Source organism: Epinephelus fuscoguttatus, linkage group LG1 (assembly GCF_011397635.1).
Source record: "Epinephelus fuscoguttatus linkage group LG1, E.fuscoguttatus.final_Chr_v1".
Lineage (NCBI taxonomy): Eukaryota > Metazoa > Chordata > Actinopteri > Perciformes > Serranidae > Epinephelus > Epinephelus fuscoguttatus.
In genome coordinates this window covers 14,074,749-14,094,716 of record NC_064752.1, presented here as the reverse complement: position 1 = coordinate 14,094,716, position 19,968 = coordinate 14,074,749, and the positions used below count along the sequence as shown (strand labels likewise).

General features: G+C 41.7%; 1 protein-coding gene across 4 annotated transcripts in view; it reads left to right on the top strand.

The window, feature by feature from the left end:
* The window catches only part of pacsin1b (protein kinase C and casein kinase substrate in neurons 1b), a 41,761-nt gene that overhangs the window by 10,612 nt on the left and 11,181 nt on the right, over window positions 1-19,968 (top strand). The window contains exons 1-2 of one of the 4 annotated variants that reach the window (XM_049573198.1): window positions 1,565-1,651; window positions 17,864-17,990. In XM_049573198.1, the coding sequence (XP_049429155.1) occupies window positions 17,931-17,990 (60 nt within the window). In that variant the 5' untranslated portion in view covers window positions 1,565-1,651; window positions 17,864-17,930. The other 3 variants (XM_049573278.1, XM_049573038.1, XM_049573118.1) reach the window with 3 other exon arrangements.

Sequence of the window (19,968 nt, the reverse complement as noted above, 5' to 3'; positions counted from 1 at the left end):
GTTCAGTGGAAAGAAAAATAGTCCCTACATGATTTGATCAGCTGAGTTGCAGGTGACACCGTCAGCCGGCCAGTTCACACTGGCCGGTTTCTCATCGCAAACCACTTGACTGAACTGGGCTTTATATCCAAGAGAAGGCAGACATCTCTATGGCCGATATCTCCAACACCCAGTAACTCACACCAAAACAATTTAGACTGATAAATAACACTACGGGTAACAAGAAAAATATGTATTGTGGATTGTGGGGTGAACTGTCCCTTTAAATATGAAGCTAGAGACAGGAGATAGTTAGCTTAGCTTAGCATAAAGGCTGAGAGCAGAGGGAAACAGCTAGCCTGGCTCTGTCCAAAGGTTAAACAATGTTATATTTCATTATTATCACAAATAAGAGAGAAAGTTGTATGTTAGTTGTACTGAACATAGAAGCCTTTTGGACTCCAGAGAAAAACAGCAAATATTCACTAATTGAAATACAATTATCACAAATAGTGAAAAGACTTTAAAGTATTTTAAAGCAGGGGTGTGTTGGGGGTACTCTGACTCATGACCTCAGGATGTTGTCAGATAACAGCAGAAGAACAGCCTCAATTATAAGATTGTGTTTTCTACATACGACCAGACCTGCAGCCCTTTCAGTCCCTCTCATCCCTGCACAGGGGTCGTATATTACTTCCTGCAATAATGGGATAGAACACCGGGGTCAAATGGAGTGAGCCCCGCAGGGAGAAACATGATTAGATGATACACAGATGGCACACAATGGGGAGACGAGCATCTGTCTGCGTGGATGGACGACAGGCTTTATTTGAGTCTTTTCATGACTTGCGGGAATTCAGGCGACAATCCTGCGAGTGTTTATCCTCTGCTGTGTGTGGTGATCATGTACCTGGCTCTGTGGGAAGCTGTCTATTACGAGAGGACGCTCACACACACCTGTCTGCTCTGATTCTTTTTATTCGCAGCATCACACTAAATTAAGAAAAGAACATTTATTATGCTCTCAAATGGCATCCTCTCAAGATAATTCCTGTTATTTTGAGAGTTTTTCATGCAGCATTCTTAAATTATTGATGTCAGACATGTTTACCCCTCAAATGAAAGACGCTATTCATCCTCTACAGGTATTGCTCATTGTACGTCAGCAAATGCGTATTGATTGAGGCGACGTGGCACGGCTGACCTGATACCCCGATGCTGACTCATCTGTCTGTACTCTACAGAACAAGCTTTATCTACTTCTCTCTGTTCTTCCTGTCTGCCTCCTTCATCTGCATGATGAGTAACTGTCTGTCTCTTTTGTCCTCTCTCTCTCTCTCTGTCAGTCTGTCTCTGAGTCTCCTTTGCCTGACTACATGACACCTGCCAGTTGAATGTGTGCGACAAGGGAGAGCCCTCAAGTCTCCACCCTCCTTCGCAGTTAGCGAATAATTGATGGCCTAATGTGTCTTCTCAGGGATATGTCAAAGTTCAGTGTGTGTGTGTGTGTGTGTGTGTGTGTGTGTGTGTGTGTGTAAAAGGCGTGCTCGACCGCAGGATGCGTCATGGTTGCAGTTGAGCAGTGAGGCTGTTGGACTCCAAGTTTCAGGTGTCAGAAATTACTTGGAGTGACGCTGTCGAGGACTGAGTGGCCGCAGAGAGGACAGACCAGGTTCAGTAACACAGCTCTGATCTGTAATGACACATCTTAATGTCTACTTTTAATTTTATGGTTTTATGGTTTTATGGTATACTTGTAGTTGTGTAGCTGCGTTCGTAGTTGTGAGCGTTTTCCAGTAGTTTTTGCTATCGTATAACACAGGATGAATTCTGACACGAATGAATGAACGACGGTGTCTTTATCTCCGCCAGACAAGCCTAGAGTGGATCATGCGTTTGGTTGCGTGTGATTGAGTGTGTGTGAGTATGCAGGGGCGTAGCACCAAATTATGGGTCCTAAGCATAAGCAGCCTCAGTACCCACCCTTCCTCTCTTGATCCATGTCTCTCTCATGCACCTTCAGATTTTTTTTTTTCCCCAAAAAAAGTCAATTGGCTTTCTTTACCTTTTCAGTCTTTTAACGATTTTTTCAGCCAATTTCAATTCAGTTATGGCATTAATACTTCAATCTATCTATTTTTAACTGCTTATCTGAAGCTGGGTCATGGGGGCAGCAGGCTGAGCAAAGTATTTCAGACGTCCCTCTCCCGAGCAACTCTTTCCAGCTCCTCCTGGGGGACAGCAAGGCGTTCCCACCCAGGCCAGATGAGATATGTGATCCTTACAGTGTGTTCGGGTCTGTCCAGGGCCTCCTACCAGTTGGACGTGCCCGAAACACCTCTAACTGGAGGTGCCCAGGAGGCATTCTGATCAGATGCCCGAACCACCTCAAATGACCCTTTTCGACGCAAAGGAGCAGCGGCTCTACTCCGAGCTCCCTCTGAATGTCCGAGCTCCTTACCCTGTCTCTAAGGCTGACCCCAGACAGAAAACTCATTTCAGCTGCAAGTATCTAGGACCTCATGATGAGATCACAGATTAATACTTAAAAATAAAATGAAGTGAAAGCAAAACCAAACTTTTCCCAGGGTCTCTACTATAATAATCAGTCTCACTTCTCCTTCCACTACAACTGCCCTGTGAGTGTGTGTATCTGTCTGTACACAGCTACTCTCGCAAACTACTGGACCAGTCAGCCTCATATTTTGTGTGCACATCTATGACTGTTGGCTCAAGGACCTCTTGTAGTTGTGGTGATCCGTAACTTTCGAAAAACCTGTTTTATTGACTGTTTTATACCCTCATTGAGTGCTGATTCCTCACTTCTCTTAACTAGCTAGTAGGAGTGTCAAGTTTTCCAGAAATCCTCACAGCTAAAAACAAGCCTTAACGTCTGTTGCAGACCACTTTTTGGCCTTTATCGTGGCTCAAACACTGACAGCCATAGAAACCTTTTGTCTTATGTTGAACCGAAGCATCTCCAGATTAATTCCATCTGACATGTTATAATCCACTAAAGTTAGGCAAAATACGAGATGACTTAGTCCCCATTTGCCAGCATTTTATCTAAGGGAGCCAGGAGAGACAGTTCCAACGGGAAAAGCTGCCCAATTTTGCTTTTAGATTTTGTTAATTTTGTCATTTTTCCTTGATATTTGCGTTTCTACCATAAGTAGGTCAGCAGGTAATTAAATCTTTAATTTTCTTTGTCTGTTTTAATTGTGTTTGGTATTTCTTACGTAGCTTACAGACAAAGTTAATACCTCTAAAAGTCTAGCTATAATGTGACATAGATCAAAGATTTTTGGATGTGCTTATTGCCTCTATATTTCATATACACTGCCTGTCAGCAGGTCAACATGTCATGGCTCTGTCAAAAATAGACAAGGCTTGTATTTTTATTAGCATCTGCACAATTGCATAAATCATCTAGAGCGGCTGTGATCAGCTCGGGCGGCCACTTGGCGGAGATCTGCTCCCCACTGAGTGCTTTTCTCTAATGTGTGTGTTATTTTACAAAGGTCATGGTCAAAAACTGCCAAGAAAGTCATCTTAGATTAAGCACACACGGACCTTGATCTCTGTCTTATCTACGTGAAGGTGTGGACTTTAAAAGATGCTCCGCTGATAAAGCATTGCACTCCTTTAACTACTGTCAGACTCACAAAAAGGATCCGATTCAGTGCGGCAGAACCAGAGATATCGTCTTTATTATTCTGTGCATTCTTCTTCCTTGTCAAAACCTGGCACTCGCATTACCCACAATGCAACCTGACTGCCGGCAGTTCTGTCGGAGGTATGAGCGTGTCTGCTAGTGGCTCAAAATAGGACCACTGTACAGGTATTTAAGTCTGCTTGTGTCCAGATCTTCTGTATTATTGATGATACATGAATATTGTAAAGAAACCGGAATGAGTTTCAGTTAGTCGGCCGGGCGGCCGCAGAGGTTATGACAAATGGTTGCTGGCTGCCTTAAACACTTCTACAGGAATTGTACGTGCATTCTCTTGTTGCACATTGCATTTAGATGCAGCATCAACACTTTTTCCTGCATGTGTCTGACCCTCTGAGTGTACCGCTGCACATATCTGTACTGGAGAAGTGCACAACAATGCTCTACTGCTGGCTACGAAGTAACACCACAGGAGAAGCTGAGGGTTAAATGCCTTTTATCGAGGCTTCCTCAGCAACACTATCAGCCGTCAAGGGAAGCGAGAGCTGAGCAGATTCTTTTTCTTCATTCACATTTTATTTACCTGCAGCAGAGACGTCAGCTGAGAGTCCAGGATGTTTTGCAGGGCTGGAGTTGTTTACCAGGGACTGTCAGTGGTGATATTAAACTAGAGCGGAATGTATTGTTTTTTCTGCAAGATAAGATTACATTTCAAATGAGTTCACAGTATACAAGGTAGTGCTGTGCTGTCGGGATGAGCTGTGGCATTTAGTTTTCTGATACTCCAAACTGCCCTCAAGGTCTGAAACACATAATTCACAAAGTTCCTGTTCAGGCCTGTTGTGGTGCCGCTGCCTTGTATCGATCCCTTTGTTTCATAATCCAATTGTTTTGACAGTGACATGAGATTATATCAAACCCTAAAGAGTTTCTCCACGTGAGTCAGGTTGGTCATCTCCTCTATCTGTTTACAGCGGCGTGAATTATTGATGAATGGGGTTCTATATATAGGACCTGAATGTGATGAGGGCAGCAGCAGAACCAGTGCTGTTTGTCCTGAGGGAAAGAAAAAGTGCTGCATTTGAATAATGTGGCCAAGATCTCACCGTACAGGAGGTGTTTGTGCTCGGAGGGCAGAGGGTGGCTCCAGAGAGAGATACTGTGGATGTTTTGCTTGTGTGTGTGTGTGTGTGTGTGTGTGTGTGTGTCTAGAGTATATGAAGATAGTGGAAATCGTTAAATGATCAAATATCTTTTCAAACAGCACAAAAAACTGCAATGGAACTACCAATGCGCAAAAGAAGCAATATATTTATTTGCTTTTCCTCAAAGTGTCGCCTCATTTTTATAAACTGTTTTGAAAAATGTCAGCAGCCTTTATTATGTTTTTTTCCTCCCGTCTTCTGTCTCACATGCAGTTTGATGGATGAACTGAAGCAGAGTTGTGTCAGTCTTTGTTATTCCGAGGCTGTTTTTAATGCAAATAGACTTAGTATATGTCCGCCTTGCACCCATCGCTGATTAGAAAATTCATACAGTGTGGATATTTATTAAAAAGCATGTCAGCTGTGATCAATGACCGTCTGTATTATTCTGTAGTTGTGGGTCGGGCGTCATGCAGCATGAGGAATGGTTTCTAATATCTCCTGTGGTACCAGACATAACGTTTTTGTGGTTGTGTTCACTCTAAAGTTTTAAATGCAAGTTTAATCAGCTTGTTTGCTCCACCTGCTGGGGTTTGATACTTTTCTGAAACCTAGTTGAAGATCTTAAAATATGGTGGTTCTCTATTTTACAGTTCTCTTGCTGAGAAATTCAAAATGAAGAACCGACTTTGAAACAGCTTCTCCTATATTTCCACTGAGAGCTGGAGCTGACAAAATAGTACAAAAAGCACGAAAACGCAGATTGTGAGCAAAAGTTATTTTTCAGCAAGACTTTAGTAAAGTTAAGCCAACAACATAGTGGAGATTCTTCAACACAGTCACCAGAAAAAAGTTGGCATTCTATGTTTCTGAAAACCATGGATACTTAGCAATGGCACACTATCATGTATCCAACACATCTGAACCTTGGGAACAAAAACAATTGGTTATGGTTGGGAAAAGATCATTCATTCATTTTCCGTAACTGCTTAACCTGTTAGGGGTCACAGGGGGACTGGAGCCTATCCCAGCTGACATTGGGTGAGAGGCAGGGTACAGCCTGGACAGGTCACCAGACTATCACAGGGCTGACACATAGAGACAGACAACCATTCACACTCACATTCACACCTACAGACAATTTAGAGTCACCAGTTAAACCTGCATGTCTTTGGACTGTGGGAGGAAGCTGGAGTACCCAGAGAAAACCCACACTGACATGGGGAGAAACTCCACACAGAAGGGCTCTCCCACCATGGGGTTCAAACCAGGAACCCTCTTGGTGTGGGGCAACAATGCTAACCATGCAGCACCATGCAATGACTAAAATGATTACATATTTTCATATTATTTGTACTCTAATATTCTGGGGGGCACAATCCTGGCTGAAAAGCACTGCAATGTCTCGGTAAAAAATAACTGCGTTTCGTGCCACTATCCACGGTAGAAACACACCAATGAGTTACTGCAAAACGCCCATGTTTGGAGCATAAAAAGCCAAAGGAAACACAGCAATGACTGACTAAAACACAACTAGTTGTTTTGTTGCTTGTTGGTCTGTAGTGGTCTGCAGCTTGGTAGGCGTCTCATCTAAAGGGGCCATGCCATCCACCATCCCCTCCACCTCCCAGTGACAGTCGGCTCATATGGTGCGTCACTTTAGAAATGTCGATATGACATTTCTAAAGTGTATCTGTGGTTTGCAGAAATGTACAATACCAACATATTCTTCTGGTGCAGTATATTCTGTTGATTTCTGCTTAAAATTTAAACAGGATGGTATGCAACATACGCACATGACTGAATAGATTAGAGCGTAACAAACATGGCTGTGAAGTTCGGTTGTAATTCTGTGTAAAGCTGACATGGTAAATAATCTTGAGCTGTCACAGTACATGGATTCTTTGAAATAAATACATTCCATTCCTTGGTGTGTAATTTCATGGGAGGAAACGCACTGAATACCTAAAAAGCACCATACAGTATGATGTCACTTAAGCTAGTCAAATTGTATCTATCAAAACGCTGTCTGTACTTTATCCTTTCATAAGCCGTGTTCATGGCAAGGCTCTACGGATGACATTGCCATTCTCATGTTTAATTCGTTGATCCACCACTTTAAGATTAAAATATTTCAACACTTACTGGATGGATTGTCATGAAATTCTGTGCAGATATTTATGGTACTCAGAGGATGAAGCACACTGACTTTGGTGATCTGACTTTAACTTCTAGTGTCCCCATGAGGTTTACATGTTTGGGTTTTCAGTGTAATTTCTCAACAACTGTCAAAAACAACTGTCTGGATTTCCATGAAATTTGGTATAGACATTCATGTCCCCCTCAGGATGAAATGTAAAAGCTTAAGCCTTGAGTTATCCCCTAACTATTCATGTTATGCCACTATCAGGTCAGAATACAAAGCGTACAGCCTTACAGAGCTGCTAGCATGGCTGTCGCCTTTCAGCCTGGTTAATTCCTTTTCTCTTTGTGTCACAGTCTTCCATCTATCAAAACCATGTCCTGCTGGCTGTGCTTTTGGATTCGACTTCTGATTTACTTGTGAAATCACCAGTGTAAAAGTGCTGATTACAGTAGCGCAGTCTTTTCACTACACCGTCTTCATTATCCTCACCTCCACTATCTTGTTCACAACTCAACAACACACTCAGCAGAGACACACAGTCGTCCGTTCTGCTCTCTGTGGTCTGCTGGGTCCTGTCTTATTGTGACAGTCAGCCCATCAGACAGTGACATCATGTCAGTCTGGTTGGCACGGTGACCGAGCTGTGGTCAAGGCTCTGAGGGAGGTGTCCGTCTCTTGTTCTACTTGTTTTTGAACACATAGGATGACTTGGATAATGTCTGAGCTTTAAATAATGCTGCCGGAGAGAGGGCAAAAACAAAGCAAGAAGAATAAAATGAACAGTGAAGCAAACTGTCACGATAACATGTTCTCATTAACATAAATAAATATTTACAAAATAGTTATTTATGATGAACATATTTATGAATTTGTTGCATTTGACTCTGCGTTTTACTTCAACCTACACCACAGTTGCATAGCTCAACTTTTGCTCTGCGATTTATGTCAAGTTGTCTAATTATTAATCATTTTATGGCTGCCATGTCAACAGCACAGGTCTGCCCTCTGGCCTTCGTGAACATTCAGAACAGGTTACGTATATTTACCTCAGGGTCACCTCCACCCTCCATGCGCTCAGCTTGATACTATCGTAGTCTCCTGTTAGTTAGCCCCCACCCTGCCTGTGTTTGACTGGAGCCTGCTGAAGGAATTTGTGTTGTAATGAAATGTAGCCTCCTTTATTATCTGGATCACTGGACCAAAATCTCATTCCACCTTCTCCATCTTTTTTTCATCTGGTTGTCCTTTTCTTCCCCACAGAATATTACTACACTGAGACGAAATAGAAGTGAAAAAATACATTTAAAATTGTTTTCGCTGCCGTTTGGCCCTTTGCCCCTACTTAAACTGAGCTGCTCCAGAGTCTGTTTCCAGAGTGTATAAATCCGAAAACTCCAGCTGCCCTTTATATAAAACTGAGCTTTTTGTAAAACAGTGAGGTGAGCCTGGGGGCTGTGTGGCAGTAAAGTTAAGATGACAACTTAATGTCACCTGTTACCCTCTCTGTGATCGCACATTTTAAATGTCAGTAGTCGCTTGATGTATGACGTCTCGCTGCAGCAGCTCAGGAGTAGCATTATGACCCACTGTTGAATCAGAATTTTATGGTCATTTAGTTGTCAGACAACAGAAATAGAAAAATGTCTAAATGAAAAAAAGGAACTCGTTCTTTCAGCTGTATTAAAACGCAGATCACAGAGAGCAGAACAGACTCAGAAGAGAAGTTTAGTCAGCTGAAACTCTAGATTTTACTGGGCTGCACCAGTTGCACTCTTGACCAGCTCTCCCCGGCTAAAAACAGCAATGTCTCCATAAGACATTCTCGCTTTTCGTGGCACTAGCCCAGCAGGAAATGCAGCAATGTCTCCATGAAAAACACCCACTCTTTGTGGCACCATCCTTGCAGGAAATGCAGCAACGTCTCCAAACAAGACAACTGCTTTTTGTGGCACTGCCTCAGCAGGAAACACAGCAATGTCTCCATGAGAAACACCCACTTTAACTGGCATTGTCTGGCAGGAAATCAAGCGATGTCTCCAAACAAAACAACTGCTTTTTGTGGCACTGCCCCAGCAGGAAATGCAGCATGTCTCCATAAAAACACATTGTCTTGTGGAACTATTTTTCGTGGAAACACTGCGACAGGTTGCAAAAAGGCAACCTGTTTGTTGGCAATAAAGCCGCTGGAAACGCAGTGATGACTTGCTAAAAAACAACCTTTTTTTGTTTGATTGTTGGTCTCAAACAGTGGTCTGCAGCTTGGCAGGCATCTCGACACACCATTCACCATCCCCTCCAACTCCCCCATGACTAGTCAGCTCATATGCTACATTACATTACCTATAAAATAAAACGTACAAATGTAACATTGTTTGCAGAAACATAGGATGACAGCATTTCCTTTTGGCGACTGGGCAGGCACCAGAGCAAATAATGGACAAAAAAAAAAAAAAATCCAATTGTTTAGTCATTTCATTGCAGACAGGTATCATTGCGACCTGAAAAAACAGGTGTGACTGCAGGTTGATTTCACATGCCAAAGGTATTTTCCAAACCAGCCTGCTTTAGTGTGATCATACAGTCATATAAGACTCGTCTCACTTTTGTAGAAGCTACATTAAGGTAGGAAGAAAAGTACGTTTTCCTCTTGTTTCCAGGCATTTAAAGGAAGTATCTATGACTAAGAACTTCATTAAAAAATACCAAGCTTGTGCTGCTTTTATAGAAGCATTCAGATCATGTCCGCACCATCGCCAGTTCCACCAAAGTCTGATCATTAACTCCTCTCACATCCACACTACAGCATCCACACTGTTCACAAACGGCAGCGGCAGCAGCCCACCTTCTCCACCCCCCCCACCCCCTTCCCTCTCACTCCCTCCTCTCTTTCTCTCTCTGGCCTGCTGCTCTGTCTGAGCCATTCAAGCACAGCACCACAGGATTATCCCTCACTCATTGAGAAACACACACACACACATACACAGTCTGCACAGTGCTCCCGGGCAGGAAGATCTCAGATCACAGATTAGTGCTTCTCGTCTCCTGCTCGGCACGCTGATGCTCCATCGCTCAGTCAGTCAGAGAGGACGGCAAGCAAAACTAAACGAACAGGAGGGGGAGACGAGGAGGAGAGGAGAGGGGCTGACTGCTGGAGGAGTCCACGTGTCTCCTTTCTCCTAGCTGTAGCCTTAGCCGCTGTTAATGGAGGACTGGGGGTAAGCTTTTGTTGCTGTGGCGGGGGGCTGTGGTCTGCCTCTCTCCGGGTGTGTTGACGGTCTTTGTTTCTGGGTTTGACTCTCTTGACGTGTTGATGCTCCCGGCTCGCCTTGCTGCTGCGAGTTGTGGTGCTTTATGGTGCCACTTGCTTTAGAGGGACAGGGATTCCCAGTGATGCTCTTTTTAATCTGATTGTTTGTGAGGATGCAGATCTTTTGACCGAGACTGCAGGTTGTACTGATGAAAGAGAAGGATAGTGAGGAGTGAATCAAAGCAGTGTGATGGTGACTAAACCTTTGAGGCTGCCAATGTTTTGGTTTGTGTGTGTGTATGTGTGTGGGTGGGTATTGTTTGTCTAGCTACAACGAATAACTCCCTTGACTCTGAATTAGACATATAGTCAGATTCATAGCATTATTCCTGTTTCAGTTTCGTCTCTACTTGTTGGCTTTAATTAAAAAAGTGGAAGAAGCTCGTCCATGGCTCTTTTCCTACACTACGATCAGCCTTTCTGCGAGCCAAGCAAAGGGCTCCCCTGAACAAAAGCCCCCTCTCGGCATGTAGCTAATGGATTAACCAAGCATGATAAACACCCACTCATGCCATGCTCCACGCTGCATCCGGCCGAGGCGTTTCTTTGGCCTGAAGCCGTTGGGATAGATCGCTGAGGATATTCCCCCCTCAATTAAGTTGATTTTTTGGGGATTTTGGAGTTTCCTTTCACTTTCCTCTCTCATTTCATCTCTGCTCTTCATTGTCAAAAGTGTTGCTCCATCCATTGGTCCTCGGTTGACCCAAATACCCATGCAGCTCCTACCCCTCCCCCTGACCTCCTATCAAAACACATCACTGCCTTTTCTCTTTCTATTGTTTCATATATGCTCTTCTACATCAAATCCGTCTTCTTCTGCAGCTGTGAGATTTTTTTGTTAATAATGAGACAATCATCAATGTCTAATCGGCTTTGGCCTCGGTTAGAGAGGGTCATTCAAAGAGACATAAATATACAGTGCACAGATAGTGTTCACCTGCAACAGTGTATCAGCGCTTCACAAAGTTTTGTGACAACTGAGATTTTGATTTTTATGTTGACTTGGAGCTAATCTCTATCAACAGATATCTGCGCATGTATGTGTTCAGAATCTGTGGGCAATAGGACAAGATTTTAGTACTGGTAGCGTTCTGATTTCCATTTGTAGTCTGAGCAGTAATGACTCGCAAATTATGCCTGAGAACACTGTGGGTGAAAAGCAATGTCTGACACAATTTAGCTTTAGAAAAATAACCAAAATTATTGTCGTCAGACCGATGGCTGATGGGTTCCAAGTAATAATGTCAACGGTTAACCACAGAGAATATATTTGACCTGCTATTTAAGACGATCTGTAGGTTAATTTTGCTACTCCTCAGTTTACAGCACTGAGCTCCACCCAGGTCTAGTAGGAGCTAACGATAGCTATTGGTGCTGCTCAGTTGACGATTACCACTAGTAACACCATCCAGACCCAACAGTGCTGCTATGGAAACATGATAGCCATCCTCTGGTCTCCCGCCAGGTCACTCCAGTGAATAGGTGGCTGAATTTTTAAGCCACAAACCCCCTTTAGCATTGTTAACTCGGCTTATGTTATCACTGTTAGCTTTGTTAGCACTGTTAGCAGTGTCAGCTTGGCTAATGGTACTCACATACCTTAGTTAAACACCAATCAAATTAAGATTGCCAATATGTTATTTCCATGGCCTGGGAAAGTTCAATCAATATTCATGAACACGAGCTACTCTGTCTCAAACCTAGACACCAAAGAAGTAAGTGTCAAACTTGTGATGTCATAGGTCATAAATTCTGGAGCTGCTCCATAGACAATGAATGGGAGCCTGATTTTGTGGACCCACAGTGTTTTTTGTTTTTACCCAAATGAGCTTTATTCTATTGTAGTGCTCTCAGTTATGAAACAGAAAAGGTTCCCGTATACTCAGAACATTCCCTGGGTGCTCTCAGTTTCATCCAGAGCATCTTCCCCAATTCATTGTCTATGGAGCAGCTCTAGACGTTATAATTGATGACATCACAATATTAAGTTTTAACACTCTAGTGTTTTGGATTTGGGAGAAAGTTGTTCCTGTTCGCTGGTATTTTTGGACTGTCTTAGACCATGGGAGGAGCATGTATGAATTTTGAAAATTGAAGCATTCAACAATGCTAAAGGGGTTACATGGCTCAAAACGAAGCTGCCTACTCACCAGGGCGACATGGGGAGAGACCAGAGAGTTCCCAACATGTTCCTACAGCAATGCTAGGGACCAAAATGTCCCCAGAAGTTCACTGCACAGCACACTGACTACTAAAAAAAAACCCCACTGTTCGACTTGAGGCAATCTCAGTTTACTGAGGGGTCTTCGACTGACGATTTGAATCCCTGACTTTGAAGGGGCAGCCCTAATCTTGTTTGTTCAATCTGTGCAAAAACTGAAGTAGAAAAACAACCAGTTGTGGTTTTAGGGTGGATTATATTAGATGAGGTTGCCAGTTCACCAACAGAGACTCCTGGAGGTTACAGCACCCAGCCAAGAAATAGTCTGGTACATAAACCCCTGTGACCCCTGATGTTTTAATACACTTCCTGAGACCGACCCGGTGCAGGTAGGACAGTTTTGTAACTTTTGGCCAAAGCTAGCTTGGCAGTTTCCCAGTGTTTCCAATCTTTATGCTAAGCTAAGCTACCTGGCTCCAACTGTAGCTTCATATTTACAGCATAGACAGAGAATGGTATCAATCCTCTCATCTAAGTCTCGTCTAACAGAATATTCGTCAGAGGTGAGATGACTTATTCTGAGCATATTTTTGTTTTATAAAGCACTGTGAGAGGAACGACCTCTCATATTGCAGCTGATGCATCATTACAGCATTAGAACAACACACCCTTATCAAATGCTTCCTCTGTATCATCTGTTTACTGATATTTTGTATTCCAGCAGAGGCCCAGTGAAACTTGTCAGCAGCTGCAGCTGGCATTTCATCATGCTGATAACAGCATTGTCAAATAACTCTCTTTGTTGTTCTGTTGTAATCTGATGTTCATCATCCAGTTCATTTGCATCTTCACTTTGCATCTTATCTTGATCTGCATTTCTGTTCATTGGTGTGTTTGTGTGTTTTGTTTATTGTGTCTAGCGCCTGCCTCAACTGCTCACATTCATTTCTTTTCTCTATCTCCATAATAGTTGTTTTTTTTTTTTTTTTTAAATCTCAGTGTTGTATCGTTTAGTGATTTGTGCTTGTGCAAATATCCAAAGTAAACAATATATCTGGGTTTTTGTTATCTATATCTGTTATATCAAAGTGGGGAAGTGCTGCTGAAAGTGAGGGTTGATTAAAACGTCTAGTGAGGTCATGAGCAGGTGGGAAGTTCCGATATCCAGGACTTAAAGGAAAATATGGTATTTCTCAACCTGCGTCTTATTCTCATAACTGTGTCCATGCTGACTGTGCGTCATACTAACTTTTTCCAATGTAGTGATTCAGGAAACATCGAGCCTGGGAAAACAACATATATCTTCTGGCAAGTCATCTGGTTTCTTAAAAAAAACTTGATCCCTGTGCAGACAGTTACAATAACTAATCCAGGGGGCGACTTGTTGTTGTTTTCCTTCGGTCAGACTCAAGAGACAAGTGTTTGAAATGGCATCTGTAAAACTGAAGTTTATTTGAATCTCTGTTTAGCTGACGATAACATTTACACTAAGATATGGTGATCATGTAAACAGGTTTTAATGTAAGCCCATCTTGAATGACGGCAGCAAACAAATCAAAACCAAATTAGACTAATTCCTGTTGTAAATCCTACTCTATTTTGTTTTATATTGTATTGCTCTATAAAGCACTTTGAATTACCCTTGTGTATGAAATGTGCTATACAAATAAATGCCTTGCCTTGACTAAAATCTAATTGATTTTTTATGCCTCCGCAGCAGCGATAGCCGCGACCAGAGGCATTATGTTTTCCGGTTGTCCACATGTCTGTCTATCTGTCCATCCCTTCCTTGTGAACGTGATATCTCAAAAACACCAAGACAGAATTTCTTCAAAGTCCACATCGACTCAGTGATAAACTGATTACATTTTGGTGATCACAGGTCAAAGGTCAAGGTCACTGTGACCTTGTCTCTCATTCTTCTGAACATGATCTCAAGAACACCTGGACTCAATGTCTTCAAATTTGGCACAAACATCCATGCGGATTCAAATTATTACATTTTGGTGGTCAAAGGTCAAGGTCATTGTAACCTTGCATCCGTTCCATACTCCTGAATGCAATATCTCAAGAACACTTTGAGGGAATGTCTTCCAACTTGGCACAAACGTTCAATTTGAGTCAAGGATGAATTGATAAGACTTTGTTGGTCATAGGTCAAAGGTCAAGGTCACTGTGACCTTGCGTCCATCTCATTTTCGTGAACATGACATCTCAGGAACATCCTGAGAGACTGTGTCTATGTTACTGTATATTATGGTATATTTACAAGGCAAGCTGGTCAAACAAATTGGCCTTGGTGGGATTAACAAAGTTGTCTGAGTCTAAGGTCATTGTGACCTTGCGTGACTCAAGAAGGCCTTGAGGGAAGTTCCTCAAGTTTGGCACAGTCTCTTGGACTCAAGAATGAACTGATAAGAATTTGGTGGTTGAAGGTCAAAGGTCAAGGTCACTGTGACCTCATGAAACATGTTTTTGGCCATAACTCAAGAATTCCTATGCTAAATATGATAGAATGTCACACAAATGTCTAACAGGATAAAATGATGAAGTGATGACAGTTTATATCCAAAAGGTCAAAGGTCAGCTGCACTGTGACATGATGATGTTCTGCAAAAACACTTTTCTGGCTGTTACATCATAACTCAGAAACAGAAGGTGAGACATTTGGTCAGATACTAGATTAGTGATACTTATCTTGAATCTGCACTCACTATATCGATCTTCTGTGCTGCCGGGGTGAAGATGTGCGTGAAGCCTCCATGTTTTCACATGAATTGAAACTGTAACTGCAAATTGAGTGTTGCGTGGAGGCATACAACCGCAAGGTGGTAATTCTAGTTTAAAAAGTAGTTTATTTTTTAAATGGACCTAAAAGTTACAGTCGGTCCAAGGGTTAGGGTCAGGAATCGGAGACTACGAACGATATTACAAGAGCAGAGGCTCTCTGTGATTAAGTTTTATGAAGCTGTAGTAAAACTCATTGGCAGCAGCTAATTACTTCTTACTTAAAGCCGATCATAATTTCAGTACGCTGTGGCAGTTTAACAGTGTAGTCCCTTTTTAAATTGCAGTGTGGGCTGTGAACTGAACCTGAACGTGTGGAGGTGAGTGTGGAGCTGATGAGGCTGCAGCAGCACCAGGAGGATGTTTTCAGACTGAATGTTAATGTCTTCACTCAGTTATTATGCTGAGGGTCTGCAGTCAGTGAGCCTTCTTATCCTGTGTTGTTTGGTTGTTATAATCACACGCTGTGCAGATACATGGACAGATTTGTATGCAATGGGCTTCTGTACATAGACAAAAACTTGTGTTGCCTTTTTTGCGTTTCTCTGTAGTTGTCGTGTGTCTCTTGGTAGTTGTGGTCATTATGTGGTTCTTTGTGTTTGTTTTGCTTTCCTACCTGGTCGTTTTGTTTCTGTTTGTGGTTATTTTGTGTCTCTTTGTGGTTGTTATGCGTCTGTGGTTGTTTTGCTTCCTTCTTAGCTGTTCTGGGTCTCTTTGTGGTTGTTTTGTGTCTCTCTGTGGTCCCTTTGCATCCCTCCTTTTTGTGGTTGCTTTGCTTCTCTTTGTGGTCATGTTGTGTCTCTTTGCGGATGTTTTGTGTCTCTTTGTGATAATTTTGTCTCTTTTTGGTTGTTTTGTTTCGTTTTGTAGTCATTTAGTGTCACTTTGCTTTTCTTGATGGTTGTTTTGTGTCTCTTTTTGGACATTTTACATCTCTTTGTGGTTGTTTTGTGTCTCTGTGTTTGTTTTGCCTCTTTGCAGTTGTTTTGTTTCTTTTTGTGGTCATTTTTGTCACTTTGTGTCTCTTAATGGTTGTTTTGTTCCCGTTTGTGTCTCTTTGTGTTTTTTGTGTCCTTATATGGTTGTTTTGTTTTTGTTTGTGGTTATTTTGTGTCTCTTTGCGGCCATTTTGCTTCTCTTCGTGGTCATTTTGTTCCTTTTTATGATAATTTTGCTACTCTTCATGGCCAGCTTGTTTCTCTTAATGGTTGTTTTTTTTGTCGCTTTGTGGCTCTTTTTTTGTGTTCCTTTGTGGTTGTTTTGCTCTTCATTTTGCATCTCTGTAGCTGCTTTTATGTGCCTTTGCAGTCGGCATATTGACTTTCCATCAAGAGCCCCTTGGACCCTTGTGCCTGTGCCCAATAGGCCTGTTCGGCAGTCCATCCATTGACGGATGGATGGATTGAAAAACAGATTGTTTCTCTCTTCCTTCTCTAATGTTGCGCCCTAATTTCAAGACGTGTCATCATTAGCAGTCGCGTCACTGCTATTAATTTCTGCTGCAGCAGAAGGTGTTCCACTGAAGTCTTGTGATAATGTTATTGACTAGAATGATGAAAGATTACTCTGCAATTAGGCGACAGTGTTCTGACAGAAGCTGTTATGATAATTACCAGCCAGTCATTACATCTCCTGACAAAGTCATCTCAGGGCAGCGGAGAGAGAAGCAGTCTTATGGGGTTATAAAGGGGTTTGTGGTTTTGTATGTTCCTGATATCAGTGTGTGGAAAGTATTGTGCAAAATAAAATGCTCAGACATGCACTTTTGATTCCCCCGATAATTGCTGATAATCTTGTCAGCTGTAGTTTGGACTTTGTATAAATGTGTATTAGTGTATTCAGCTGTGTTATCTACAGGACCTTATTGCAAAGTTGTGATTGTTGTTAGAGCTGAAGCAACAGTTTGACTGACAGGACAGAAATGTATCAAGCACAAATAGTTAAGATAATACTCATCTCTACATTTTATGTAACTGTTTCTGGATACAAGAGATTTTCATACACTTATTGGATCCAACTTGTCAGCTGTGAGAATTTTCTGCTGTCCTTCATTTTACATCATTGTAAACTGAGTATCTTTGAGTTTTGTATTGCTTCACAGGCAAAAAGGGTTAATTTAAGACGTCAACTGCAGATAATGAACATTCATTTCCACCCTGAGACTATATTTCATAAATATAATCTGGCGGTGAATATGCCATGTACTTATCAGCCGTAGAGTCACATTATCTATTCCTTTTTTAAAAAAGCAGCTTAATTTGTTATAATTCTTGGTGGTTAATAATCTCTTGCATAAACCTTCCATGAGCGCTGTCTTTTTCTTGTTACATAAGGATTTTGCATCTACTTTGAAATCCATGACACAACGTTTGTGGGCATTATATGAGCATGAACAAAGGATCTAGATTAAGATGCTGTGATCACATGAGCTGCAGGAATAAGCATTTAATCTGGAACAAAAAAAAAGCTTGTTTTAAATCACAGCATAATAACTGCGTGCTTTTCAGGCTGAACATGCAAGATGAATATTTTAGTGAAGTTAACCAGAGTATGTAGCAACATCGTTTGCATCTAAAAACCATATCCATAATCAGTGTTTATGCGGCTGTTAACACATCTCCAAATCTCTGTATTTACCTTCCTCTGTGCTCGTTGTCTCTTACAGTGCATGAGGAGTGTTACTCTGCTGCAGACCGCCACAGCCTGAAGCCATCCTGCCAAATCTGGAGACCATGTCTGGAGCATACGACGAGTCCGCCAGCCTGGAGGAGACCACAGACAGTTTCTGGGAGGTGAGACAGCAGGGCACAGTCTCTGATAGATTAAACCTAACCAAGAGCTGACAGTGACACCGCTCTGTGATGAACTCTCACTGAACCTGCTAAGTCTGGGAGGTGAGAGGAAAGATCTGAGGCCTCGTTTATCAACTGCGTAGCAACAGACTCACACATGAATGCTCAAATCGATGCATAGAATCAAATTTATCAATCGATTACTGAGCACCAGATCTCTGAGCCATGATGACAACCAGTTACATTTTAGCGCCGTTATCTCTAAATGAGTCGACTGAGCCAGCTATATCTTATATTTTGCAAATGTTAGAATAAGTGCAACAATTAAAAACAAATTATTTACAACTCTGGTTCAGCCTGTAATGCGGTTGCTCTCTCAGTATAACGATCAGGGACTTCTCACCAATAATAACCAACTATTTTTTATCTCAGGGTGACACTGAGCTGACACTGATGGCTCTTTAGTGAGATGCAATTACTGCAACTTCTGATACAGCTCTTATTAAAGATGACACTGTTTGCAGCATTTATCACCTTACCAACTGCCAAATAAAACATTTCAGCTGTAGCATAAACATCATTTCTGTCTCACAACCTAATGTGTTTTTGAAATTTGTCTTCTGTTCTTCCTCATTGTTCCGTTCCTCAATTAAATTGTCCCAGACTTTGTTAGCTATCAGCCATTTAGCCTTTATTAATGGACCTGTTTGTGGAATAGAGGAATTTTTCATTGTTTATTTCGCATGTTAAATGCAAACTTTCTCATTCATGAAGACAGTCTTATGCACAGATTTAAGCATTCAGAAATGAGGCCTTTGAAATTAAGATAAGATAAGCTGAGACGGAACTTAGATTGCTGTGAACAAAGATAGAGGAGTGCAGTTGCGGGGGGGCTGGAGCCTATTCCAGCTGACATTGGCCAAAAGGCTAAAAAAAATAAAATAGAATAAAATAAAATAAAATAAAATAAAATAAATAAAACAACAAAATCTAAATTAAATTAAATTAAATAAAAAAAAATACTGGTCCTGTCTTAGGCGGAACCAAATATTTGACATGTAAATGCAAAAGATTAAAAATAAAAAAATTAAAAATCCAAAAGGCTTATAGATGGATAAAGAATGATTCTTGTCACCGTATGGTTTTGTGACAACTCCTAAAATGCTTACAAAATATTCTTATAAAAAATATTTATACATGGACGATAGTAGGACTGCAAGTAAAAATACCTTCCATTATCCATCCATTAATATGATAATTACTTTTCTCAATTATTGATTCATTATTTAGTCAGAAAACAGGGAAAAATTACACTTTTTTCTAAAGCCTCAGATGATGTCATATTCCTTATTTTTTCTGAACAATAGTCTGAACTCCCCAAATATCCAGATGACCATATAAGACAAAGAAAAGCAGCAAAATGACAACTGAGAAGCTGGAACTAATGTTTGTCCAGTGTGCTTAACTGATCATTTATCTGAATGGTGGCAGTTTATTATTATATTCATTGAATAAGTGATTTATTGTTTCAGCTCTATGACAGCATGTTGCTCTGGGTTTCTCCCGCGCCAGCACAAACAGTCCTGAGTAATTTGAGCAACAAGTTCCCAGAAGTCCATCCATAATAGATGAGAGCTGGTTCACGTGTTCAAACTGGGAAAAAGTCTGACATGTTTAAAGCTACAGAAAGTACTGACGATCACGTTGCTGCATGTTTAGATACAGTGTGTGTGATGGATGGACTCAGCCAGTATTTGAGACAGAAAAGACGCATCGTCACTTCAGGGTTTTATAATCCATTTCTTCTCCGTCTCAGCTGTGTTTTATCCTCATCGCGTCTCTCTGACCAGCAATCAGCCGGAGCAGCAAAGGTGCCTGTTTCCAGCACACAGTCACTACATCACAGCCACTCAGTGCTCTCCAGTAGAGCTGCTGCAGTGCTGCCTGCTGATCGCTGACTCGGCTGAAGCAGAGGGCT